At 41.4% G+C, this 27,983-nt stretch overlaps 1 protein-coding gene across 2 annotated transcripts in view; it reads left to right on the top strand.

The window, feature by feature from the left end:
- Window positions 1-27,983, top strand: part of hsdl2 (hydroxysteroid dehydrogenase like 2) — a 127,904-nt gene that overhangs the window by 10,858 nt on the left and 89,063 nt on the right. For both annotated transcript variants that reach the window (XM_048527217.2, XM_048527216.2), the window contains exon 2: window positions 13,758-13,921. In XM_048527217.2, the coding sequence (XP_048383174.1) occupies window positions 13,758-13,921 (164 nt within the window). The remainder of the gene's footprint in view (window positions 1-13,757; window positions 13,922-27,983) is intronic.

Genomic DNA, 27,983 nt, shown 5'->3' on the forward strand with positions numbered 1-27,983 from the left:
CTGATGGGCATTTCAACACCACTTCCCTGCACTCTCCCTGTAGCCCTTGATTCCTTTTGAGATCAAGAATTTGTCGATCTCTGCCTTGAAGGCGTCCAACGTCCCGGCCTCCACTGCACTCTGTGGCAATGAATTCCACAAGCCCACCACTCTCTGGCTGAAGAAATGTTGTCTCATTTCTGTTTTAAATTTACCCCCTCTAATTTTAAGGCTGTGCCCACGGGTCCTAGTCTCCCCGCCAAACGGAAACAACTTTCTAGCGTCCACCCCTTCTAAATCATACATTATCTTGTAAGTTTCTATTAGATCCCCCTCAACTTTCTAAACTCTAATGAGTACAATCCCAGGATCCTTAGCCGTTCATCATACTTTAAACCTACCATTGCAGGGATCGTCCGTGTGAATCTCTGCTGGACAAGCTCCAGGGCTAGTATGTCCTTCTTGAGGTGTAGAGCCCAAAATTGGACACAGTATTCTAAATGCGGCTTAACTAGAGCCTTATAAAGCCTCAGAAGCACATCGCTGCTTTTATATTCCAACCCTCTTGAGATAAACGACAACATTACATTCGCTTTCTTAATTATGGACTCTACCTGCAAGTTAACCTTTAGAGAATCCTGGACCAACACTCCCAGATCCCTTTGCACATCTGATTTGTGAATTTTCTCACCGTTTAGAAAATAGTCCATGCCTGTATTCATTTTTCCAAAGTGCAAAACCTCACATTTACTCACATTGAATTTCATCAGCCATTTCCTGGACCACTCTCCTAAACTGTCTAAATCTTTCTGCAGCTTCCCTACCTCCTCAGTACTACCTGCCCGTCCACCTATTTTTGTATCATTGGCAAACTTCGCCAGAATGCCCCCGGTCCCTTCATCCAGATCATTAATATACAAGGTGAACAGCTGCGGCCCCAACACTGAACCCTGCGGTACACCACTCATCACCGCTTGCCATTCCGAAAAAGAGCCTTTTATCCCAACTCTCTGCCTTCTGTCAGACAGGCAATCCTCAATCCAAGCCAGTAGCTCACCTCGAACACCATGGGCCCTCACCTTGCTCAGCAGCTTCCCGTGAGGCACTGTATCAAAGGCCTTTTGGAAGTCTAGACAGATAACATCTACTGGGTTTCCCTGGTCTAACATACTTGTTATCTCTTCAAAGAATTCGAACAGGTTTGTCAGGCACGACCTCCCCTTACTAAAACCATGCTGACTTGTTTTAATCTGACCCTGCACTTCCAAGAATTTAGAAATCTCATCCTTGACAATGGATTCTAGAACCTCAACTACCGAGGTTAAGCTAATCACCCTATAATTTTCCATCTTTTGCCTTGATCCTTTCTTAAACAAGGGAGTTAAAACAGCAATTTTCCAATCGTCTGGGACTTTCCCTGACTACAGTGACTTTTGAAAGATCACGAACGAAGCCTCCGTTATTTCCTCAGCCACCTCCCTCAGAACTGTAGGATGTAGCCCATTGGGGCCAGGAGATTTATCAATTTTTAGACCCTTTAGCTTTTTTGGCACTTTTTCTCTTTTGTAATGCCTACTGTACTCAACTCTGCCCCCTGGCTCTCCCTAACTGTTGGCATACTACTCATATCTTCCACTGTGAAGACTAACGCAAAGTACTTATTAAGTTCTTCAGCTATTTCCTTATCTCCCATCACTAGCCTTCCAGCATCAATTTGGAGCGGCCCAAAATCTACTTTTGTGTCTCATTTGTTTCTTTTGTATCGAAAGAAGCTTTTACTATCATTTCTAATATTACTAGCTAGCCTACCTTCATATTTGATCCTCTCCTTCCTTATTGCTCTCTTTGTTATCCTCGGTCTGTTTTTGTAGCCTTCCCAATCTTCTGATTTCCCAGTGCTCTTGGCCACTTTATAGGCTGTCTCTTTTTTCTTTGATATATTTCCTGACTTCCTTTGTCAGCCATGGCTGTCTAATCCCACCCCGGATAATCTTTCTTTTCTTTGGGTTTAGGGAGAGACTTGCACAACTCTAAGCAGTTAACCTGCTGAAGGCACAACATTGCGGCAATAGCCTTGTGGTATTATTGCTGGAATGTTAATCCAGAGACCCAGTTCATGTTCTGGAGATCTGGGTTCAAATCCTGCCGTGGCAAATGTTGAAACTGGAATTCAATAAATAGTCTGGAGATGACAATCTAATGATGACTGTGAATCTATTGTCAATTATTGGGAAATCCCATCTGGTTTACTAATGCCCTTTTTAGGGAAGGTAACCGCCATCCTTACCTGGTCTGGCTCACACCTGACTCCAGACTACAGCAATGCGGTTGACTCTTACTTGCCTTCTGGGTAAATAGGGATGGGCAACAAATGCTGGCCTAGGCAGCAACGGCTTCATCCCCTGAATAAGAAGAAAATTCCAGTAATCAGAACTGTGCATGTGCAAGAGGCTAAAATTTGGGAAGTGCAATGATAGAGTTATGGAGTGTGACAGTATGAGAAAAGGCCCTTTGGCTGACCATGCCCATTCTGCTTATCGTAATTGACCCCACGAATAAGGGGAAAAGTTTATTGCCACTAAACCAATCTGTGCCCATCACAATTTTGTGGACCTCAGTCAGAATCATTTGAAGGCTTGAAAGATTTTGGAGGCTACCTGGATGCAAAATCTGCCTGACAAAAAGTGGAGGGTAACCCTTCAGTGTGAGCAGTAATAAAAGTTCATTCAAGCACTGTACTGTTACTGACTGACCAACGTGTTCACTTCTGCTTTCTCCGGCCGCTGCCATGCACAGCCATTGGAGAACTGTGCAGTGGCTAGAGAAATTGGAGGGAAAATGTAGGCAGTAATGGATTCCTTCCCCAGTTCATACCAGGAGGAAGCATTTGATCAAGAACAATATTAGTTGTCAATAAAGCAGTACTAGCTCTAAAGATCATTCGTCATTTGACCTAAATTACTTGGAGGAACATTCGGTTTAAACCAAGAGATTTCTGAGCTTAATCGCAGGGTTACCAATATGCTGTACTGTACCACTCCTTGCTATTGGCCACAAGTGTGCTATAGTGAGGTGGTAGATTAAAATTTGAGACTGTGGAGACAGTTGCAATTGGATTGCCACCATGTAGGACATTGAATTCTCTTGGTACCGTTCCTTTTTATAACATAAAACACAAACAGAGGGAGTAGAGAACATTCAAGTGTGTACATCAAGGTTAGTTGAAGTTGCAACATCATGTTATTTATATGGCTCTTTGTTCATGTAACAGAACATTCCAAGGGCGATTTATGAAACAAAATATGTCACTGAGCTCTGTAAGGTGATGTTTGGACGGATAACCCAAGTTTTATTAGAACGAATGGTTTTGAGGAGAGCCAAGTGGAGAAGCAGAAAGGTGCAGGAAACTTTGGAACTCAAAGCGTGGGGAGCATTGATGGGTGGGATTATCCACTCCGATAGGATATATTGTTAAAGGTCCCAGCACATGACTACTGGTCTCCATTCATATTGTCTCTGATGTGTACATCAGTATTTTTACCACTGAGAAATAACAGTGTTCAAAGAAAATTTAAAAAAAAATTTTCTTCAAAGTTTTTACTTGCGGCAGTGTGGTACAAGCTTACATTTTATTCATGAACAGAGTCGGGGTTTAATATCACTTGTCAAGAACATTGGTGAAGTCTTTGGTGTATGTGGGAGGATGCTAGATTTAGAACATAGGATATTAGAGCAGAAGTAACCATTTGGATATTCAAACCTGCCCCACCATTTAATAAAGTCATGACTGATCTGCCCTAGGCCTGAATTGTGCTAGCTTCTACTTGCTCCCAACTTCTTAATACTTCAAAAAGCTATCTACCTCCTCCTTTAAATACCTCCAGCGCTTTAGCCTCCACAACTCTCTGTTGGATAGAGAATGCACAAGTCTCTGGGAGAAGAAATTCCTTCACATTTCGGCTTTAAATGAGTGTCTTCTTATTCTGTAACTGTGTCCTTCAGTTTGAGATTCCCTACTTCTGAAGTCATCTTCTCAATATCTACCCTGCCAAGCCCCTTTAGATTCTTCTATGTTTAATGAGATGACCTCTCATTCTTCCAAACTCGAATTAGTAAAGGCCTAAAGGTGTTTTTGATGAGTCAATCTATTTATCTCAGGAATCAGCTTAGTGTTTCTTTTTGAACTGCATCCAATGCCATCATAACCTTTCTTAAAAGCCAGGATCAAAACTGTATACCATGTATGGCCTCACTAACACGTTGGTCAAGACTTAGCTATTTTTAAACTCCAAACCCCTAGAAATAAAACCCAAAATTCCACTTGCCTTTCTAATTACTTGCTGCACCTGGATGCTAATCTTGTGTTCCTTGCAGAGGAACACAGAGATCTCTCAGTGCCCATTGTTGGATATTGGCCAATTGTAGCTGTCTTGGTCTGGAGTAAAGGATCCTTGTAATTTACTTAGGGTAGTGATGTTTAGAGGATAATACAGATTTTACCATTTGACCCTGTTAACTAAAGGCCTTCTCAGTTTAATTCACTTTTTTTTTCTCTTTACCTTAACACATTATCTGATAATAGTAGCATTGAATTGAGAACTTGTTCATTACTAAGGAGATGATGCTGAAGAGGCTGAAAGTTCCAGAAGTGGATAAGTTAACTAGAGTGGATGAATTACACCCCAAGGCCCTCAAGGGGATAGCTGAAGAGATTGTGGAGATGATTTTTTATTTTCAGAAATTAGGAGGTCCCAGAGGTCTGGATTGGAAAATGGCTAAAGTAACAGCCCTGTTTCAGAAGGGAGGGAGACAGAAGATGGGAAATTAGAGGTCGGTTAGCCTTACTTTGGTTATTGGAAAGATCTTCCAGGCCATCATGAAGGACAAGATTGCAGAGTAATTGGAAATGCATGGTAAAATGGGGCTGAGTCAGCACAGCTTCACGAACGGGAGGTCATGCTTGGCAAATCTGTCAGAACTCTTTGAGGAAGTAACGAGCAAGTTAGACAAAGAAGAGCCAGCGGACGTGATCTACTTGGATTTACAGAAAGTCTTTGACAAGGTGCCATAGAGGAGGCTGCTAGGTAAGAGAAGAGCCCATGCTGTGCAGGTCAAGATACTGCCGTGGATAAAGGATTGCCTGACTGGCAGAAAGAATTGCCTGACTTGGCTCTGAGTGCCATGGTGTAATGATGAGCATGCTGGGTTTTCAACCCTGTGCTCCGAGTTCCAATCTAGGTATAGCCTTCTTCTTGGTGAAGTGAGTGACGAGCCCTGCGGCATGGTGGCACAGTGGTTAGCACTGCTGCCTCACAGCGCCAGGGACCCTGGTTTCGATTCCAGCCTCGGTTGACTGTCTGTGTGGTGTTTGCATATTCTCCCCGTGTCTGTGTGGGTTTCCTCCGGGTGCTCAAGTTTCCTCCCACAGTCCAAAGATGTGCAGGTCAGGTGGATTGGCCATTCTAAATTGCCTGTAGTGTTTGGGGAGGTGTAGATTAGGTGGGTTATAGGGGGACGGGTCTGGGTGGATGTCCTGAGGTTCATTGTGGACTTGTTGGGCTGAAGGGCCTGTTTCCACACTGTAGGGATTCTCTAATTCTATGAAAGCGGAGCATGGGGTCAAAGGGTTCTTTTTCAGGATGGCAGCCAGTAACTAGTAATATTCACACTATACATTAATGGTCTGGATGAAGAAACTGAGGATATTGTTGCTAAACAAAAGCATAAATTGTAAGTCTGGCTGCATTTGTGGAGAGGAAGCAGAGTTAACGTTTCAGGTTCAACTTCCAACATGCAGCATTCTTAGTTTTTTTTGATATTGTTGCTCAGTTTGCAGATGACACAAAGAAAGGTAGATGGACAGATAGTGTTGAAGAAGTGAGAAAGCTGCAGAAGGAATTGGACAAGCAGGACAGTGGGCAAACAAGTGGAAGATAGAATATAATGTTTGAAAGTGTGAGATTATGCACCTTGGTTAGAAAAATAGACATGTAGACTCCCTTCTAAATGTGGAAAGGCTTTGGAAATCTGAAACACAAAGGAACTTGGAAGCTCTAGTTCAGAATTCTCTTCTGGTGAACATAATGGTTTGGTTGGTAGTTAGGCAGGCAAATACAATGTTAGCATTCAGCTTGAGAGGGATAGAATACAAGACCAGCGAAGTATTGCTGAGGTTTTGGCGGGCTCTGGTCAGATTATGTTGGGAATATTGTGTGCATTTTGCGCCCCATATGTAAGGAATTTTATGCTGGCCTTGGAGATTTATGGGATGTGGCTGGGAATGAAGACTGTGTCACATGAAGTGCTGTTGAGGACCGTGGGTCTGTACTCAATCGATTTTAGAAGGAGGAGGAGGAGGCATCTCCTCGCTACATACAGAATACTGGGAGGCCTGGATAGAGTGAACATAGAGAAGATCTTCTCACTGGTAGGAAAGACTCGACCCGAGGGCCCAGCCTCGGAGGGAAGGGAAATTTAGATCAGAGATGAGGAATTTCTTCTGCCAGAGGGTGGGGAATCTGTGGAGGTCCTTGTTGCAGACGGCTGTGGAGACCAAGTCATCGAACGCTTTTTAAGACCGATATGGGTTCTTGATTAGGAAGGGGATCAAAGTTTAGAGTCATAGAAGTATACAGCACAGAGACAGACCCTTTGGAACAACTTGTCCGTGCTGCCAGATATCTTCTATGAATCTAGTCCCATTTGCCAGCATTTGGCTCCTATCCCTCTAAACCCTTCCTATTCATATACCCAGGCAGATGCCTTTTAAATGTTGTGAGTATACCAGCCTCCACCACTTCCTCTGGCAGCTTATTCCATATACACATCACCCTCTGCATGAACAAGTTGCCCCTTGGGCCTCTTTTAAACCTCTCCCTGTTGCCTTAAACCTATGCCGCCTAGTTTTGGAGTCCGCCGCCCTATCTATTTACCTTATCCATGCCTCTCATGGTTTTATAGACTTCTATAAGGCCAGTCTTCAGCCTCCAATGCTCCAGGGAAAATTGCCCCAGCCTATTCAGCCTCTCCCTTTGAGCTCAAACTCTCCAACCCTGATAGCATCCTTGTAAATCTTTTCTGAACCCTTTCTAGTTTCATAACATCCTTTTTATAGGAGGGATACCAGAATTGCAAACAACACTCCAAGAATGGCCTAACCGATGTCCTGTACAGCCACAACATGACCTCTCAATTCTTATACTCCATGTACTGACCAATAAAGGCAAAGGTAACAAACGCCTTCTTCACATCCTATCTCCCTGTGACTCCACTTTCAAGGAACTATGAACCTGCACCCCAAGGTGTCTTTGTTCAACCATACTCCCCAGGACCTGACCATGAAGTGTATAAGTTTTGCCCTGATTTGCCTTTCCAAAATGCAGCACTTCATATTTATGTAAATGAAACTCTATCTGCTACTCATTGACACACTAACCCATCTGATCAAGATCCCATTGTACTCTGTGGTAACCTGCTTCGCTCTCCATTACACCTCCAATTTTAGTGTCATCTGCAAACTTATCAACCATACATCCTATGTTCATATCCAAACCATTTTATGACAAAAAGCGGTGGACCCTGCTTGTGGCACACTGCTGGTTGCAAGCCTCCGGTCTGAAAAGTAAACTTCCACCACTGCCCTCTGCCTTCTACCTGTGAACAAGTTCTCTATCCCTATAGGTTCTCCCTATATTCCATGTGACCTGACCTTGTTAACCAGTTTATCATGAGGAACCTTGTCAAGTGCCTTCCTGATGTCCATAAAAATTACATTCACTACTCTGCCCTCATCAATCCTCTTTGTTACTGATTCAAAAAGGGGAGAAGGCAGGTGAATGGGGTTGAGAAAAAATAGCAGCCATGATTGAATGGCGGTACAGACTGGATGAGCCGAATGGCCTAATTCTGCTCCTCTTTCTGGTGGTCTTATGGGTAGCATTGTCTGATCTGGTGTATGACAAACCAAACAGGAGGGTCCTTTGTGTTATCATCAGTGTGTCGGCAAATCCAGTCTAAACTTACTGAATAATGAGTTAGCTTTTCACTTTGCAATATGAAGCATGTGGCCAGAACTCCAGTCTGTAGTTGGTGAGCAACAGTAAAGTATTCCTTTTGAGCCACGTAAACTATACCTCATTTTGGCAGTCAGAGTTGTGCAGTCCCATGGTGAGTCTTGTTTACTGTTCAGTGGGTTGTAACCATGTGAAGTTCAGTTTTCAGGAGTGTGGAGCTGGTGAGACTGACGTAACCTCTGCTCAGGTTTATTTCACCCTACCTGGCTAGCCAGTTTACTGACTCATTCCAAGTCAGTGAAGCAAAGACTGCAGTCATCATTAGTTTGTTAGGTGTAACACTAATCCTCAGAACAGGACTTCAATTTTACTGATTTCCCTGCTGCATGTTCCATCTTTCACAGAGAAGTGCAAACAAGACAGACTGCTGGGATAATGTTTAGCCCATTTCATGCTACACAAGATGATGTAAAATACTAGGTTGACGTCAGACTGATTTTAAAAAGTTGACTTGCTGGGTTGGTGAAGATTTGATATTGAGAGCTTTCTTAAGCTGTTGTACACGTGAGTACTATAGTCAACAAAGCAACCTCCCTCCCACACCCACCCCCCCCAACTCCTTGCTACCCCTATGTAATTAACATTGCACTCTGGTAAATGCCAATGCGATAATGTTTACTGAATGCAACATGAAACACAGCGCCCACTTCACTGTTAAATCTATACCTTTCATGACATATAGTGTAGGCTACTTGTAAGTTTTCGTTGGATGAAACTCCATCAGATTTTTCGCCATATCCCCCAACATTGTGAGACAGCCCTCACTGTTACATACCAGACATTAAATGTTAGTCAGATGCAGACGCTCCTTCTTTGATGCTGCCTGGCCTGTTGTGTTCGTCCAGCTCCACACCTTGTTAATCCCACAGTCTAGTTGTTCTCCATGTAATTACTTTTCATAGAATCATAGAATCCCTACAGTGTGGAAGCAGGCTACTTGGCCCATCGAGTCCACACTAGTGCCTCCAAAGAGTATCCCACACAGGTCCACCGTCCCTTACCCCCTCGCTGCAGTTCTACATTTCCTATGGCTAATTCCCCTAGATTACATGGCCCTGGACCCTATGGGACAATTTAGCATGGCCAATCCACCTAACCTGCTCATGTTTGGACTGTGGGAGGAGACCAGAGCACCCAGAGGAAACCCGTGCAAACTCCACACAGTTGCCTGAGGGTAGAATCGAACCCAGGTCTCCTGGCATTGTGATTCAGCAGTGCTAACCACTGATGAACCCATAACAATCTGTTATATCAATCTGTTTGGAAACATTGTGACATACCTCTGGGGCAGGTGGGACTTGAACTTGGATCTTCTGGCCCAGAGGTTAGGGACACTGCCAGTTGTTTTCTGCAAATGTGTATCAGTCAACCAAGTTAACACACAATTTTTGCTTCAATTAGTGTATAGCCATCATGTGTTCTCAAGGTGTATTTGTTTTCAGACATTCCTGCCAGATGCAAACTAGGCGACAACTGTAACCTTCATATGTTGTCATTTAAGATGCACTCCAGGGTTTGAACAGAAAAACACAGAAAGTGCAGTACTGAGGAAATGCTGCACTGTCAGAGGTGCTGCCCCTGGATGGGATGTAAAACTGAAGCACAGTCTGCTCTCTCAGCTGATCATAGGCAATCCCATGTCACTGTTTTGAAGAAGAGCAGGTAGATTCTTCCTGTTGTCCCAGACAATATTTATAACCATCACAAAATACAGAGATTATCTTGTCATTATCATGTCATTGTTTCTGGGAGTTTGTGGTCAGTAATTTGTCTTCTATTTTTCCTACAAGAATACTCTTCAGAAGTACTCAAGTTGCTGTAAAACACTTGGAATTCTTAGCTATCGTTGACAAGTATTTCATAAGTTTTCTTTCTTTTTGACTCTGGTTCTGTTACTCATTTCTGATTCTTAAAGATAGTGTTCTTGGTTTGTTGGGCTGTCGTTTCTACATGCATTTTTAATCCTTCGTCATGCATTAAAATGATTTTTGCATGTTAGCTTTAATTTTCCAAAGATTCAACTTTTTTCTTTTTTGGGGGATTAAAATTTTGCATTCTCAAATTGATGGAACTCTTTTCAAGGTGCTCTTTAGCTGCAGTACAACAAACACAAATTGGGCCGAAGTGCCTGTTTCTGTGCTGTATGGCTCTCACATTTTCGAAGGTCAGGTGCCCATTCGTTTAGCATCTCCAAAATATGGACAGCATCTCTCTCACACAGGTATTCGATCATGACTAAATAATGGAAAAAATCCTTCCAGGATGGCAGTGGAGTAGGATGCTCCATCTGTTCCTTTTCTTCTTTCGAGTTTTTTTTTCTCTTCTGAGTTCTTCTTCTTCTGTTAGCAGCCCGGAGCGGAGCAGGGATAGCCAGAGGCTTGGAGCGGGAACGGCAACCACCAGGCTTGGAGCTGAGCGAGAATGGGCAGCAGGCTCGGAGTGAAGATGGCTACTAGTCAGGAACCAGTGCAGCCCCATCAGACTATGTAGAAGCCCTTATAGACTGTATTGTCTACTTTTTAGATTTATTTCTTATTTTCCTAACTTATACTATGTATATCTGTGATGTAGTGGAACTTTTTTTTCTTCATTTTCTCTATTTTTTCATACCTAACCTTGGTACCTAGGTACTTTGTGCCGAAGATGGCACCACGTGTTGGCGACAGTTTTCACTGTACTCCTCTTCATTTGTAACTTTTTAAACCTAATTCTCATCTAATTCTGAATAATGTTTCTTGAGCTATAAATATTAACCAAGATACTTGGTTGAACTCCTTTTGTAGTCACTCCAAAAATGCACTAAGCTCTTTTCCAGTGATTTGAGAAAGAAAATTCAGTACCTCGTCTGAAAACTGGCAACTCCCTCTGTGGGGATCTCATCCTCAATTTTCAGAAGCTCTGGAATAAAACTTGGATTCACTTTTCTGACTGGGAGGCGGGAGTTTTACATTGAGCTACAGTCAAGTTATTTTGGCCTACCTCATTTTTAACGTCAAACAAACATCCATTATGAAGCCAGATGCAAACTTGACAACTTGCATGAGTACTTCACGGATATTTCAGATAGCTGACATTGTCTTACCTCCTCCAAAAGCTGCCAATATTTCTGTTCAGTTCAAAACATTTTTGCTGCTCGTGGGCTGTTTAAGGGATTAGAATGTTATGAGGTTAAAAATTCATATTGTTACTGGATTCTTGTCAACATTTGTTGGTATATATTACGCACATTACTGCAAGGCTGTCAGTGAATGAAGGGCAACTATCTTCCTGAATCATTAGGTTAGAGACATCCTTGAAAGAGCAAGATGCATCTGTAAACCATTCCTTCAACATATCACTTTTCAAATACTCGTCCTTGTTTATTTTCATGGCCGCCCCTACCCTAAGCTCTGTAATGTGCAAAGTGAGAATTGTTGTAATCCGAGAGGGCTGTAGAATTATTAGAAGAAGTAGAATTAGAAAAGTTTGCAAGTCATCACTTACAGTGCTATCTTAAGTACCAACGTATAGATTCTTAAGTACAAATTTTTAGCAGAAAACATTTAGAAAAATAATGAAATATGCTGCTCTCTTGTGTGTGTGAGAGAGAGAGGTGACTGGTAATGATGTTAAACTGAGAGTCACCACACATGGGCTATGTTGAGAAGGGTGCCTGTGGGTACAGGCACTGAACCTGCACTGTTGGCCTACAGCCTTCTGAGATCTGTGATCCTCCATTTCTAGCATCTTGAAACACCTTCACCTCCCACCAAACCTATAACTCTCCACCATTTGTTGGCTTTGCCTCCCTTTGCCAAGGTCAAATCTCTGGCATTCTCTCCCTGATCATCTTTGCCCTTCTACTACAATTAATACATACTAATTCCTGCTTAAGCCCTATCTCTTTGGCCAAAAATTTGTTCCCTTATGTCACTCAACATTGTGTTTTGTCTGATAATGTTCCTGTGATGCACTTTGTTATGTTTTACTGTGTTCCATGTGCTATAATAATGTAAATTGTTAAAGGAGTTATGTAAATGAAATAATTAATGATCCACGCAAAAGGCGGAAAACAAGATGTTTTTGAACTCAAAATAATTCCTTAGACCTCTGTAAGAATTCATTGCATTTTATCTGGTTAGCCTGTGCTTTGTTTCTGGTCAATGATTGAATATTTTAGTATAATTCCAAGATGTTGCTTTTGAGAGTTTCACGTTTGTCTTTTGAAGAAGTTTACTGATTTTCTTTTGCTGTCTTCCTCGTTGTTTTCACCTCAAGCAAAAAAAAATCACCCCCTGGATACACTGTGCCCTCTTATCAAGCGGTTGGTGCATGACTCCCATTTCTAGCTCATGTGTCTGACATTGAAATAGTTTGAAATGTAGTCATGCGCATTTTTTGTTTGCATCTGTGCAGCATCTCGCCAAATGCTGTGAATGCCACAGAGTTACAACCAACTCATTCCACAAATGCATGAAATGTAATGCTTTTAGTGGGAGTTCTATTTGTACTTCATTATCTTCACTTCTCACATCCAATTCGGGAAGACAAAATCCCAATCCATTCTGAACAGTTAGAGGGAAAAGGTTGCCCTCCACTTGAAGGGGGTAACGAGCAGTGAAACTATTGTACGTCCAAAGTGCATTGCTGTAATAAAACACAGAACTGCGGATGCTGGAAATCTGAAACTGTATTAACAGAAGTGGAAGGGCTTTAGAAACTTCAGGTCAGCTTATGATTTGCAGTTGGAAGAATTCACGGAAGCTCCTCTCTAGAGTTGTAAATTGTGTGGTGATTTGGGAGCTTGTTGGTCCATCCCATATTGACTGTCTCTTCTGTGGTAGTGAAGCTGTGATGAATGCTGATGGATACTGCGCTTATTCCCTTTAGGAAAGGTCAGCTTTGAAGTTTCAAAAACTGAAGGAAAAAAATTTAGTCCTGCATGATTTGTGCAACATATTTAGATACTGAACAAGCTGTTTGAAACTCTGTACTGTCACTATTTGGCAGAGGAGTGGTTTGAACATTGTGCACTCGCCCGAAAGGAGCTGGATTTGTTGGTAGTTGGGGTGAAAGTGTATGTGAGAGGAAGCTGGTTAAGTACATGAGGGAGTAAGGAATTGAAGGTTAACCACTAGGTTGACAAAAAAAACTCATATGGAACATAAACTCCAGCATAAACCAGTTGAGTTGAATGGCCTGTTTCTAAACTCAGCTCCGTTTTTTAATAAACACACGGTTTAACAAAACAAGCAGATGTAATGTGGCAACAACTTGAAATTCAGACACAATGAATCAATTCTAAGGCTGATACTTATAAAGTAAGTTGACACAAAACATCATGAAGGAAATGACCTCAGATGTGTTCGTGAACGGTAGGGCAGGTGAATTTGAAATTAATAGGTGAGACATTTTCTTTGGTCAGGTAGCACCTTTAACGTCAGGATCACTATAAGTTTCCAGGTACAATTCTGAGTCTGCTCTGGTTACCAGCTGTCACCTCCAATGGTGATAGATGGTGACATTAACAATTATATCCTAATGGTTCATGTCTGAAAGATGGAGATTAATACAGTGAAGGGTGTGCTATTTCCAGCAAGCATTAATGAAGTAAGGTGGGAGGTGTCTTTTGCTTTTTTAAAACAAATGTCACTAGTCTCTCCCTAGTTTTATTTCAGAACTTCACTGAAAATTTTAATCAATCTCTTTCCTTTGTATCCCATTTAGGAAACTAGCAGGGCGTACTCTCTTCATCACAGGTGCCAGTCGCGGCATTGGCAAAGCGATTGCCTTGAAGGCAGCCAAGGATGGCGCGAATGTTGTGATTGCTGCAAAAACCGCACAAGCCCACCCCAAATTGCCTGGCACAATATACACTGCGGCAGAGGAGAGTAAGTATATTGGTTAGCCGAGTTCACTAAAGGAAATGGAATATAAAAGTAAGGTGATCATTGCTGGAACTTTGTAAAGCAAGAAAATCTTGGATTGATGATGCACTTTCCAGCGTGACTAGCTCTAAAATGCTTTACATCCCATGAAGTAATTTATGAAGTATTGTTTTTTTTAAGAAATGTGACAATAAATTTGTGCTCAGTAGCCTCCCACAAACAACCATGTGGTCATGACCAATTGTATCTTTTTTTTGTGTGGGATGTTGATTGAGGGATAAATGTTGGCAGGACACTACTGATGACTGCTTTTTGAAATAGTGCTGCGGGATCTTTTACATTCACTCGAGAGTTCACATGGGGCTGCAACATAGCTGAATGATTGCACCTCCAACAGTGAAGCACTCCCCCAGCTCTACACTGGAAGATCTTTGTACTTTGGAGTGAGTCTTGACTCGGGTGAGAGTGCTGCACAACTGACATTTGGATACTGGTTGGGCTTCAGGTGGTGTGGTTTGGGCACAGCATTTCTGCAGTGAAGTAAACGCTTTAGAAAGGATTTAGAGGAGGTTTACCAAAATGTTACTGGGGTAAGGAACCTCAGATGAGGAGAGTATTTTTTACGTATATCAATTGAAAATGCTGGTCCAATAAAATACTTACTTGGACTGCTCAAGTACCTTACCACGTGACAGGTCAGCAGTTTTGTATCTGTACTGCTAACAGCCATATTCTCTGGGGCACTACAGGGTGAAAAATCCCTTCTGATTGCTCTAGGTGGCGAATCGTAAACTTATTGGGGTCGCGCGTGGAGGTAAACTAATATTCTTCATTTGAGGACGGAGAATTGAAGTAATCCGCTACTTGCAGTTGTCGAGGCTATTTGTTTTCTCCTCATCCCACCCCCATGAGCTGAAAGGGACTTTGTACAGAACGTTGTTTGGACAGCTATTGTAAATGGTACATCGCAAAATTGCCTCTGAGATACACAGTGAAGTAAATATTTGTGTGTTTAACTGATTTGACCATTCAAGTCCTCCATGTGCTACACGCAAATTAAACCCCTTAAACACTGTGTGCTCACAAAATGGTCTGGTCAAGGTCCAAGCTTTCTCTTATGATGTGGAGCTTCGAGGTTCATTGCATGAAACAATGGAAGTTGAAACTTGCGGTTCTGTCAAAAGATCGCTGGACGTAAAATGTTAACTCACTGTTAGACCTTAACATGCATTTATTTCAACATATGGAAGGTATCCAAGCTCTCCAACTGCATTGCCCTGTCTCGCATAACCCATTTGAGGTGCAGATCACTGCCAGGAACTATGCCTCAATGCTTACAGCAGTCTGCATTAGGGATCCAAAAGATATTTCGGAGACTTGAAAAGGGATATTGTTGGTTTCCATAAGTCTATTTAAGGGGAAAGTTTGATGAATGCTGAGGGAGTAAGGAATGAAAGGATGTGTTCATTGGTTGGGAGAAAGCTCAGACCAGTTACGTTGAGGAGGCAATTCCTCTGCTGCTTGATTTATGTAATTATTGCAATTATTTAAAAAAAACTTTCTCAGGATTTGGGCGTCACTGGCCAGAGTAGCATTTAGAACAACCTTATGTTTTAACCAGCACTTTATGAACTGGCACGCTTGATAAACCAACAAAAATTTTATACCTCAAACTCTACAAAGTTTACTGTATCATTCCGCCCAATTTTTATAGTTTTTAAATTTATTTACCTCAGTATAAATACACTTGTTCCACTGAATCGCCCCATCATATATCGACAGTTGAGTCAATTTTGAGTCAAATTCTCCGCAAATATCACGATCGACTGCAATGCCCGAATAGTCATTTGACACTGCACGTGAGAATGTCTATCAGTATGTTTTTTATTTAAGACTCAGTTACGTTATCATTTTGGTAATTTATACTGGAAATGAAATATAGCAGTGATGTGTATATCACCTGTATTATGTTTCTTTGACTGCGTATGTTTTTAATTGATTATAAGTACCTTTTTATTGTCTGGAATATTTGATCAGCATGTCCACTCCTGGTCCCATAGGTGCCAGTTAATAAAAGGTTTGCTGTACTATCCATTCCTCATCATTCTTGAGAAGTGGGCAGTGTGTGTGGAGAGCTATCTTCTTGAATCACTGCAGTCTCTGTGGTTAAGAGTACTCCAGCAGTGATGTTCGGATCCTACAAGGTTTTGACCCAGTGCTCATGAAGTGATGGTGAAGTCAAGATGTGTGCGAAATTTGGAGCTAAATTTGGGAGTTGTTGATTTTCTCAAAGGCATCGGTTTTTGTCTTTCTCAGCCTTTGAGGTTTGTGTTCGTTTAAGCTGTTTGGGATGCGGTTTGGTACACCTGATTTCTGCAACTGCAACTTTATTCTTTTCATCGTTGTAGAAGATAACAAATTTCTTCCAAAGGCAGCATCTTTCCAATCATCAATCACCTTAGAAATGTCACCTTATTATTATGTTAGTAAAAGGATTGCAGAGTCTTGATTCAGGGCCGGCATTTCTTCAGCAATGCTTGCACGTTACAATTTTTTAACAAACGTTCATTTTCGGGGTTACTGACTGGCCCAACACTTACTGCTCTTGCAAAATGGTGGTGGGGTTCCTTCCTGAACCACTGCAGTCCATTTGCTGTGCTATGCCGCATAATGCCATTTGAGGAGAGAATGCCAGGATCTTGACCCAATGACTTCGAAGGAACGGTGATATATTTCCAGGTTAGGATGGTGAGTGGCTTGTAGAACAATACACTATAGAAGAAGCCTTTGGCGCAGCAAGTCCGTACTGCCAAAATTCTTGTAAGCTGCTTGCAGGAGATCTTCCAGGTTATGGTGTTCCCATGTATCTTCCACCCTTGCCCTTCTACATGGAAGTGGGTGTGGTTTCTGAATTTGTGGTGATACGGCAGTTCTTTTCACCAAAATGGATGAAGGCTGCTGCAATTTTTTTTTGGTGAAAAATAGCTTTCCATCGTTCCCTTTTTTTAGAAAATGTGTTGCCACTCGATCTCCATTCCATATGGTTTACCAATTGCAGAGAGTGAATAACTGACATAATCCATTCTCTGGTATCCCCTGATCACAGATGCGGCCTGGGGGCATGTTGGCTCCCATATATTTTGGAGTGTATTTTGGACAGGTAGCTGTGACTTGAGATATTTGAGTTCCATCAATAGCTGAATGGGTAAATGCTGAGTGGGATGTTGTTTGTAGTCATACGCGTTGTACACGCTGTTCGGTACAGTGATTTCCAATCTTGGTCAATCTTACTTTGGTGTATTCTAAACAAGATGAAAAAACAATTACCTAGGATTCTTCATTTTTCATTGCCATCTGAGTGACTTCTTTTTGGAAAAGGTGAATGTTCTGGTTGAGAACAGAATAGTAGTTACTTCTGTAATTCCTTTCACCCTCCGTCCCAAACCAGCAACACAGTGCATTTTCGGTGCAGAGCACAAATGAAGGGTAGAAACTTGGGCGAGGAACTGGAGGGCAAACACTTACCTAACAGGTAGCCCAATAGGAAGGGTGACTGGACTTAAAACATTAACCTTGTTTTTTCCTTCACAGACGCTGCCAGATCTGCTGAGCTTGTCCAGCAACTTTGTTTTTGTACCTGATTTACAGCTCTTTAGGTTTTTATTTAGCCCAATATGAATGACCGTTTTACTAAGGAAAAGGAAGAAGTAGGTTGCAAGCAGTGGAGACTGGTGAGCAACTTTGGATATACGTGGTTACAGTCACATGGGTGTCTCAGTGCCATGGTGTGGAGTTTAACAGTGTTTCTATTATCAGCTGGTTTGCAACAAAGAAAATCTGGGTGAAAGGTTCACTAATTTTGGTGTAGACACTAGAATGCAGTTTATTGCAAAGTTTCGCACACGGTTGCAAATTCCTCCCTCAAAGTGGTTATGCTAAACTGGTTTACCATATGACCTTGGCATTCTGGTCCTGTTACTCTTGACTACATGATGTGAAGGAGGTTATTCAGCGAGCTGTGTGATCTCTGAGCGAAGAACTTTTTGTGTTTATTTGGTGGGGTAATGTGCGTTCCACTAATTTCTCTGCATAATTGTAATGGGGGAGGGTGGGTTGAAATGAGGTAAGGAGTTTAAGTAACTAAGGACAATTTACTGGATCACATTGTGTCATTTATTATGACACTGGTTTGAATGGAATTTGTCTAAAGAGACAGGAACAGCAACAAAATAAATTGGAACTGACCTTGACCACTGAGATAAGTGCAACTGAATTTTTCTTGTTAATCTCATTGATTGATCTTGGAATTTAAGAATCCAAACTAAGACGATGTACAGCAAAATTTATTTTCTGTCACACTTCCTTTCTTTTCCCCACTGTTTCTCTGTACGAGGTCGTCTTCGTTTCTGAAGGATGTTATAGTTCCAGCTGATGTTACTGTGAGACAAGTTCGATCACAGACTGAAATCTGGCTTTATAGCTCTTGTTATTAAATGAGGTGGCCTTTCGTTGAAACCTAACTGCTCAATCATCCAGATTTCATTTTAATAATAAAACAGCAGTTGATAGCATACAAGAAGTGGGGATGAAATAAAACAAACCAAGCAATTCTTATGACACATTTGAAATTTTTTTTTAAAAAACACAGCAAAATAAAATCCACCAATTCCCAACACAGCCACTTTACAGTAGTCAAATACCAGAGAGAGAGAGAGACGGAGTTCCTGTCTCAATTACATCTTTAAATATGTGGAAAAAGAAATTATTAGAGAACACAGAGAAATACATCTTGATGTTTTGGAAACAGCTCACATTACAGAAAAAGAAGTTTAGGAGGTCTTAGAGAATATCAAGGATAAATCTCTGGGACCTGATCTTGTGTATCCCAGAACGTTTTGGGAAGTAAGGGAGGAAATTGTGAGACCTCTTGCAGCAATATTTGCATCATCTCTAACTACGGGTAAGATGTCTGATGACTGGAGGATGGCTAATGTTGTATTTTTGTTTAAGAAATGTTGTAAGGAGAAACTGGAGAACAATAGACCTGTGAGTCGGACTTTGGTTGTGGGTAAATTGTTGGAGGTGATTATAAAAGATGGGATTTATGGACATTTAGAGAGGCAAAAATTGATTCGGTATAGTCAGCATGGTTTTGTGTAAGGAATATTGTGTCTCACAAACTTGGGTACATGACAACGTTTAAAAGACATTTGGATAAGTACATAAATACAAAAGGTTTGGAGGGATATGGGCCAGGAGCAGGTGGGTGGGACTAGTTTAGGTTAGGATTATGCTCAGTATGGACTGTTTGGACCAAAGGGTCTGTTTATATGCTGCATGACCCTATGAACTAATTATTTCTCTCAATCCCTGGTCTTGACAACTTGATGATCTTTTCATGAATTATTCATACAACTAAGGTTAGACTTTCTTAGCTTCAAATAACTCCATGATGTTTCTAACCAAACACTTCTCGTTTGGAATTTTCAAAATAAAACCTTGACAGTGAGAGAGCCTATTTCTTAGCTGTTCTGAACTAACTCTCTTCTTAAGGATAAACTGTTTTTTTTGTGAACAGCCCTCAAAAACTTTGCAATTTATGGGTTTTCTCCAAGCAATTAATCTTGAATCTTCAATTCCAATAACAATTTCAATGTTTACACTCTCGGATGGAAAAATTCTCTTAATGCAAACTAATTCCCTTTATTGCACTTAGGGGTCCTGAGTTACTTGCTCTCTGACATAAATCTGGCTTAAATTAATGGCTCCAGAAATACTGACAGTTATTAAAGCTATTCATACACAGAGCCCAAAACCCAAAAACCACGAGTTCAAAATCCAAACTCTTGAAATAATTGGTGTTTGTATACGTAAATCTTATGCCTTGTATCAGAAGAGGTACAACTCCACTGTTATTGGATATATCATCCAAGTGTAGGTCAAATATTGAACCTTAATTAGTTGTTGAGGATGGAGAATCAAACCAAAGCAATCCCCAGATTCAGCTATGTCTTCAAACAGATCCAAGGAGAAACATCTTACTGTTGATGTGTATAGTACATTTTTGAGGTAGAAAAATATCTCTGGTTTTTCAGAGGCGATTAATCTATGTTCAATGCAAAGCCAAAGGGTATGACATTTTAAAGTGGATCTTCAAAAGTAGAGAATGAGGCAGGTTTTGTGATGAATACCCAGACATTAAGACTAGACAGCTAAATGCATGCAGAGAATGGCAGAAGGGGTCAGAGTGCAGAAAGCCTGCAGCTCTGGGTACAAGAGTGCAGAGGTTGGAGGAGGCTTCTGAGAACAGGCAGAGGACAGATAGAAGGATTTAAACATGCTGAGATAGTTTACGTTGGACCCTGATCCAGTACAGGTCAGCAAAGTGGCTGGTGATTGCTCATTGGAACTTGATGTAACTTCACTTACAGTGGCAATTAAACATAGCATTCTGAATGAAACCTTAAGGGATGATGTTATAGAAGTTTATAAAATCATGAGGAACAAATTTAAGGTAAATGATAAGGGTCTTTTCCCTAGGGTGGAAGAATTAAAAACTTGGGTATATATATAACGTGACAGGAGAATGATTTGAAAAAGGGACAACTTTTTTTTTGCATTTTTTAGTGTGTGGAATGAACGGCCAGAAGAAGTGGTGGAAGCGGATACAGTTACAATATTTACAAGACAATTGGATCAGTACATGAATAGGAGAAGTTTGGAGGGACATGGACCAAATGCAGGAAAGTGGGACTGGTTTAGTCTGGTCAGTGTGACTAGTCGAATCGAAGGGTCTGTTTCCATACTGTATGACACTATGACCATAATAGGGGAATTCTGACCTCTGTATTGCCCATAACAGATCCAGGAAAAGTGTGACGAGTCAAAACCCCAAAAGAGGGGATTAGCATTAGATATTTTCTAATAAATCTTAAAAGGAATCCAGGACAAAGTTAATTACTCAAAGTTGTATCATGATCCGGTTATGACACCACTGTTGTTGGATGTATCATCCAAGTGTAGGTCAGATATTGAACCTTAACAGGGAAGCAAAGTAAACTTTTTGAGGCAGAAAGGAGTGGACACTTACTCTGAGAGAATGAGGAGAGGAGGAGATGTGTGGAGCGTTAACCTGGTTAGCAAAAAGCCATGCTGCAAATTGGTTATGATGCTTATACCTGACTTAAATTACATGTACCTTGAATGACAAGTCCCTGAATCTTAGGCCTTGCTCATTTTTTCAAACTAGACCAAGGTAAATTGGGCCCAAGGTAATGGAGTACGCTCCTCATCTCATAAATATCCAGTATAAACCAGCAGCTTGCCTTAAAGTCTGCTACCCAAATGAGTTTCTCTAAGCATCAGGTACCTGGCTGATGGGGTGAGGAATAGTTATGATCAGTTGCAATAATATAGCAGAAAGAAAATCAACATCGATCCATCAAACAGCCTGGAATTTGAATCAAATCTTTCCTCTTGCCCTTTCATCTATACCAGAGCGTCTTTACTGTGCTCTAGTAAGCAACTGCTATATTGCCTACAGATAATGGGAACTGCAGATGCTGGAGAATCTGAGATAACAAAGTGTGAAGCTGGATGAACACAGCAGACTGAGCAGCATCTTAGGAGCACAAAAGCTGACGTTTTGGGCCTAGACCCTTCTTCAGGGAGCTCTCTAGGTCCGAAACATCAGCTTTTGTGCTCCTAAGATGCTGCTTGGCCTGCTGTGTTCATCCAGCTTCACACTTTGTTATCTCACTATATTGCCTAGAATGAGTTGCTTGCCAATGAGGTTTAAGGCACGCATTCAGCCACTCAGTTCTGTTGGTTGGTGTCATTTATTCTATATTTAATCTAGAAACAGTAAGACTGTATGATATAGTCATTGTAATTTTTACCTTCTGAGAATCACTCCAATGTTTTACCTATTTAACAGCATTGTGGGTCTCTGTACAAAAAAAAAGGTACTGCAGCAGTTCAAAAAGCAGCTCGCCACCATTTTCTTAAGGCCAGCTAGGGATGCAGTAAATACTGGCCCAAGCAGTGATGCCCATTTCCCATGAATGAATTTTTAAAACAAATCTTGCCTTCCTTTCTTGGTATAAATCAAAGTGAAAAATGTTGTAGGAGCAAATGGAACATTGTGTATATATTGTTCACATTGGCAGCTGACATACTCCCTGTACTCCTATATCCTGATCAGAACTTTCCTGCCCGTCCTTCAGTTTGGTTATATTTCCTTTCTTTGTTTTTTTTATTGTGTTAATGAAGAATTAATTTTAATATTATGAGGTTGGACGTGTATAAGTCCTGGATACTGTAACAATATTACATCTCCATAAAGGCCAAGTTAGAGAAATTTCCAAGACTGTAAACGCTCTTTCCAAGTGAAACAGCAATTTAGTTGTTAGGTCTTTTAATTTAGTACTGCTCATGAACTGGTCTGCTGTACAGGTTTGGGGCGGGGGGGAGTGCGCAGACGCAGGCTGAGTGACTGTTTTGCAGAAGACCTCCAGTCTTCAAACATGATCCTAAACTTTCTGAATAAAACTAAAATAATTGCAGATGCTGTAAATCAGAAACAAGCAGAAATTGCTGGAAAACCTCAGTAAGTCTGGCAGCTTCTCTGTGGAGAGAAATCAGAGTTAATGTTTTGGGTCAAGCTACCCTTCGTCAGCACTGAGCTTTCTGTTGCTTGTCATTTCTGCTTTCTACTGTGCTCCCGTACGTACTTTGTGTCATTGACCTGCTACAGTGTTCCAGTGAAACTTGAAGGATAGTACCTCATCTTTCCCCTCTGCACTCTATAGTCTTCAAGTTGCAACATTGACTTCATTAAATTCAGATCATAGCTTCTGCACCCAGTTTATCTTATTTCTTTCTTTATTAATTGATTTTAAAAAAACACTTTGGAAGCACTGCTGCCTCTCTGTGCCAGGGACCCAGGTTCAATTCCAGCCTTGGGTGGTCAGTGTGGATTTCGCATATTCTTCCTGTGTCTGCAGGGTTTCCTTCAGGTGCTCCAGTTTCCTCCCACAGTCCAAGGAGGTGCAGGTTAGGTGGATTGACCATGCTAAGTTGCCTTGCAGTGCCCAGGGACATGTAGGCTAGGTGGGTGAGCCATGGGAAATACAGGATCATGGGGATAGGGTGGGAAGTTAAGTCTGGATGGGATGCTCTTCGGAGGGCCCTTACAGACTTGATGGGCCCAATGGCCTCATTATTCACGGTTGGGATTCCATGATTGGTACTTCATTCACTAATTTGCATTCAGTTAGCTGCTAACCTGTCATTTGCCCCTCCAATGAAAACACCTTTTTGTTCCTTTACCTTTTGTCCTGCAATTTCTCATCACTTGATCTCTCCTGTGCTCCACTCTATCGTTCCCTTTTGTTCTCGCCCAGGCGTGCCATTTCTGAAGTACAGTCAAACTGGACTCAAAACATTGACTTTGTTTCTCTCTGCAGATGTTCCCTGACCTGTTGGATACTTCAGCTGCTTTCTCCTTTTTATTACTTTGGAGGGATTTCTGTTTGTCTTGCTCACAGAGTGGAGATTCCAAAGTTGATAACAAAGTGTGGAGCTGGATGAACACAGCAGGCCAAGCAGCACCTCCCTGGTGAAGGGTCTCGGCCCAAAACGTCAGCTTTTGTGCTCCTGAGATGCTGCTGGGCCTGCTGTGTTCATCCAGCTTCACACTTTGTTATCTGGGATTCTCCAGCATCTGCAGTTCCCATTATCACTGATACAATTCCAAAGTTGAGTTTTACACAATCTATATCAACAGTGTATCATTTCAATGTGGCATAACAGAACAAGAGAGATGATACAGACAGCAAGAATTTATGTAGAGTGCTCATCATCCTAAAAGGAATTCCCAAGTACTTCACATGCGTACTGTCAAGCAAAATTGGATACGAAGATAAAGAAGTCAGTCTTAGAAAGAGTAAACAAAGGTTTTTGTGGTGGGTCACATGACCAGCCGAAGTGTTTGGGAACAAATTCTAAATATGGCACAATCATTTTTCATGTGTTTGAGAAAAGAGACAGTTTGACTTTCCACAACACCTTCCGTGATCTCTGCAATCATTTTTTAACATTTGAAACATGCATGAACCAATAACAGCAACATGATAATAATCTGATAGTTGTGATGTTGGTTGAGTGATTAAAATTGGCCCAGATATTGGAGGAAATCTCCCTGCTCCTCTTTGAGCAAGTTGGCGGTCAAAGATTCCACCACAACGAGGGCAGATAGCATCTCAGTTTAACATTTCACTCTGACCATGCCGGACTCTCTTATTACACTGGAATGTCAGCCTAGATTTTAATGTCCATTTTCTACAGGCTTGTAGATTCAAGAGATTGGTGAAGGGGCTGGGGATGGGCAAGACAGTCATGTCAATGTCTTCGGGAATTATTTAGGAAGTGCTTGGAAATTTTAAACGTTTTCGCATGCTGATTAATTCGTCCAACTATCATTGGCAAGTTGCAGGAATATTTGTTTTGAGCTGATTGATTCACAGGAGACAATGTCTTCCTATTTGTTTACTGAAGATGATGGATGTTGTGTTTTGGGCAACATGAATTATGAAATATTTCATCAGTCACTGCAGTTGGCTCTTAATTTTTGACAGACTTTCTCAAGTTGAGACACGAAACACTGTTCCTGTTGAACTTGAAGTGTATTTTTTACACTGGTGGAATGTTAATCTTAGAGCGCCAGACTACCAACTGGTGAAGTTCAGAACATGGTCTTGGGCGCTGTACTATTTGAACAGCAGCCAAGTAACCTTTTGGTGTTCCAATAGGCATTCTTCTCTCTGTCTCTTTCTCTCTTTCCCCCCCACCTCTGTCTGTCTGTCTGTATGTCTCTCTCTCTCTCTTCCCCCCCAGTGCAACCAACACTGAAATTCATTGCTCTACTATCTGTGGGAGCTGGGTTTCTGCAAAATGGCTGCCAAATATGTCTTGAATACTAAGTCACTGTATTTCGGAAGTAGTTAGTGGTTTCTTAAACAGTGGGGCATTTATGGAAGAAGTGCCTAATTCTTTTCTTTCACAGAAAAATTGAATGTTGGACTGAAACAACTTCAACTTTCCATGAGTTGAATGCTGGGAAAATCTCATGAATTTGGGACGCTCCAGTCTGCTGGTTAAAACCATGAGCCTTAACAATGCAAAACAGATTGTCACATCTGAATATATGAAACAAAGAGGACACTGTTTATATTACTAACTCTGTTGATCACCCTGCAGCTATTTTACACGTATTTAGTTTCATCCCATGCTACCAGAGAGGAATCAAGTTAAATACTTTCATGCTGTTTTGATGCAAGAATTTGCAGTATTATTATGTACAGCAGTATTTCAGTTGTTTATACCTTTCAATCTAATGATGAAATCATCAACAATCATTGCATTTAGAGCTCATTTGCACAGCCATGATCTTGACCATTTTGAAGGAGAAAGGCAGGCGAGCATCATCACCTTTAATTCTTTAACAAGCTTTGCACCATCTAGATTTGTGCTTGGTGCACTGTTCCTTCACTGTACTGGGTCAAAGTCCTGGAACACCCTCCCTCACAGCATCGTCAGAATGCTGTCACCCACGCGGACTGTCATGGTTCAAAAAAATGTGCTACCACCATCCCTTTGAGAGCAACTTGGGCTAGTCTTGTGAGTGAAAGCCCTGTCTTAAAAAGGAATTTTTTACAAAAATTAATTTTTACATGTCAAAAGAGCAAGAGTACAGGATTTCAATTCCTATTGAGTAAAATAGCATTCCGATGTTCGGTTGGGATGTAGCAGCTATCTTGTACCCAGCAATAAGATAATGACCAGATAATCTGTATTCGTAATGTTGGTTGAGGGATAAATAATAGTCCAGGAGATGCTCTTGTAACAAATAATTGCCAAATTCTGACATTTCTGTCTTCTGTTCACAGAAAGCATGAAATCATAGCATTGAATCTGTTGCTCTGGTAACAATCGTATTGATGGGATATTTAGACAGGGTGGTGAATAAGTTGAGAGCGTGGTTGAATATTTGTGTTTTCCAGTGTTATTTAAGAAACTCTTTTACATTTTTGCCAAACTATTCACATAGCACATGTTATAACTGAGATGTTGAGCACTGATTAAATGCAGCAGCATACCTGAAGTTATGAAATACTTCCACTGGATTCTAGCACTTTAGAGCTCGTCTCTCTCTCACCAAAAAACATGAAAACACACCCAGTCTGGATTTCTGAAGAGTAAATTTTATGGAAGTGATTGCGTGCTCTGGCTCACTCAATGTGCCCAAGATACTGTGGTAACATGCACAGTAACATGCATTTTTACGTGTGTGTTGTAGTCTGGGACGATAGCAAACCCTCGCACTTTCTTTCTGTCACCATAGATGAGCAGGAGACACTCTAGCTCTTAGTGCCTGCCATTGGTGTTGGAAGGATTTACAAATTAATACTCAACTGGTTTGGTTGTGTGATGAGTGGATCTTCCTTGGCCACCAAGTGTTGGAATGGGATTTGAACACAGAGATTCTGAATTGGAGACAGGGACACTTCCCTCTGGGCCACAAGACCTCCTATTCAATATTGTATCTCATCTCCTATTCAAACAATGAAAAAGGTATAAGGACAAAGAACAAAGAAAATTACAGCATAGGAACAGGGCCCTTCGGCCCTCCAAGCCTGCGCTGATTGAGATCCTCTGTCTAAGCCTATCATCTCTTTTCCAAGGGTGTGCATCCCTTTGCTCCCTGCCCATCCACGTAGCTGTCCAGATACACCTTAAAAGACACTAACGTGTCTGCGTCTACCACCTCCGCTGGCAACGCGTTCCAGGCACCCACCACCCTCTGCGTAAAGAACTTTCCACGCATATCTCCCATAAACTTTCCTCCTGTTGCTTTGAACTCATGACCCTTAGTAATTGAGTCCCTCACTCTGGGGGAAAAAGCTTCTTGCTATCCACCCTGTCTATACCCCTCATGATTTTGTAGACTTCAGTCAGGTCCCCTCTCAATCTCCGACTTTCTAATAAAAATAATCCTAATCTACTCAAGTTTTCTTCATAGTTAGTACCCTCCAAACCAGGCAACATCCTGGTGAACCTCCTCTGCACCCTCTCCAAAGCACCCACGTCCTTTTGGTAATGTGGTGGCCAGAATTGCACACACTACTCTAAATGCGGCCAAACCAAAGATAAAAGAGGACCTATAATTTTCCATGATGGTATCCTTCTCAAAACAATTTTGGAACATTTGTAATTTGCTCTTTTATCCTTGGGTGTTTTGTTTTGTTTTTGGCTTGTCCTTCCTGTTTTTCACACACATTGTTTTATTTTACTGCCATATATTACATTTGTTACATTCGTGTAAGATGACAAGTCTTGCACCTCCTGTCTCTGGCCTGTCCTTTCACCATCCCCCTTCCTAGGAAGCGACTTCCTGTGGTGATAGAGACTGGGGAAGCTGACCTTCAATAATGTCAATTCTGTTTCACCAGGAAGTGAAAAGAGAGAGAGAGAGAGAGAGATACTGTGGGGTGCGGGGGATCCTTTGCCTAAACACTAGGAGGAAACTGGTTTGGCAAGTGATTCTATTGAAGATACATTTCAGTGAGCATGTTTTATTCAACTTAAATTCCTGCTGTGAACTGAGTGAGGAACCAAGAGAAACAATCCGATGACTGATGATATATCAGGAATTCCTTTGCCTCCCTTTAGGGAGTCTGTAAAAAGGGCTGTTGTTTAAAAAAGTTTTTTTATAGTCCTATTCATAATTCCTTTGCCTTACTCATCCCTATCTGTTTAACCCCACAGTTTTCCTCCAATCTTGCCCTCTTGGACTCATCTGATATTCTCCTTGGGGTGTATCTTTGACAGCTCTGCCATCAATTACTTAGAGCCAGTTTTAGAATTCCCTCCCTACATCTCTCTCTGCTTTTTAAGACTCCTTCCAAAATCTAGCTTTCTGTCCATGTATCTCCTTGTAAGACTTTGTGTCTAATTCTGTTTGATAGTTGCTTCTGTGAAGTGCCGAGGACTGTGTTATTGAACA

The sequence above is a fragment of the Stegostoma tigrinum genome, chromosome 3 (genome assembly GCF_030684315.1).
Source record: "Stegostoma tigrinum isolate sSteTig4 chromosome 3, sSteTig4.hap1, whole genome shotgun sequence".
Classification (NCBI taxonomy): Eukaryota; Metazoa; Chordata; class Chondrichthyes; order Orectolobiformes; family Stegostomatidae; genus Stegostoma; species Stegostoma tigrinum.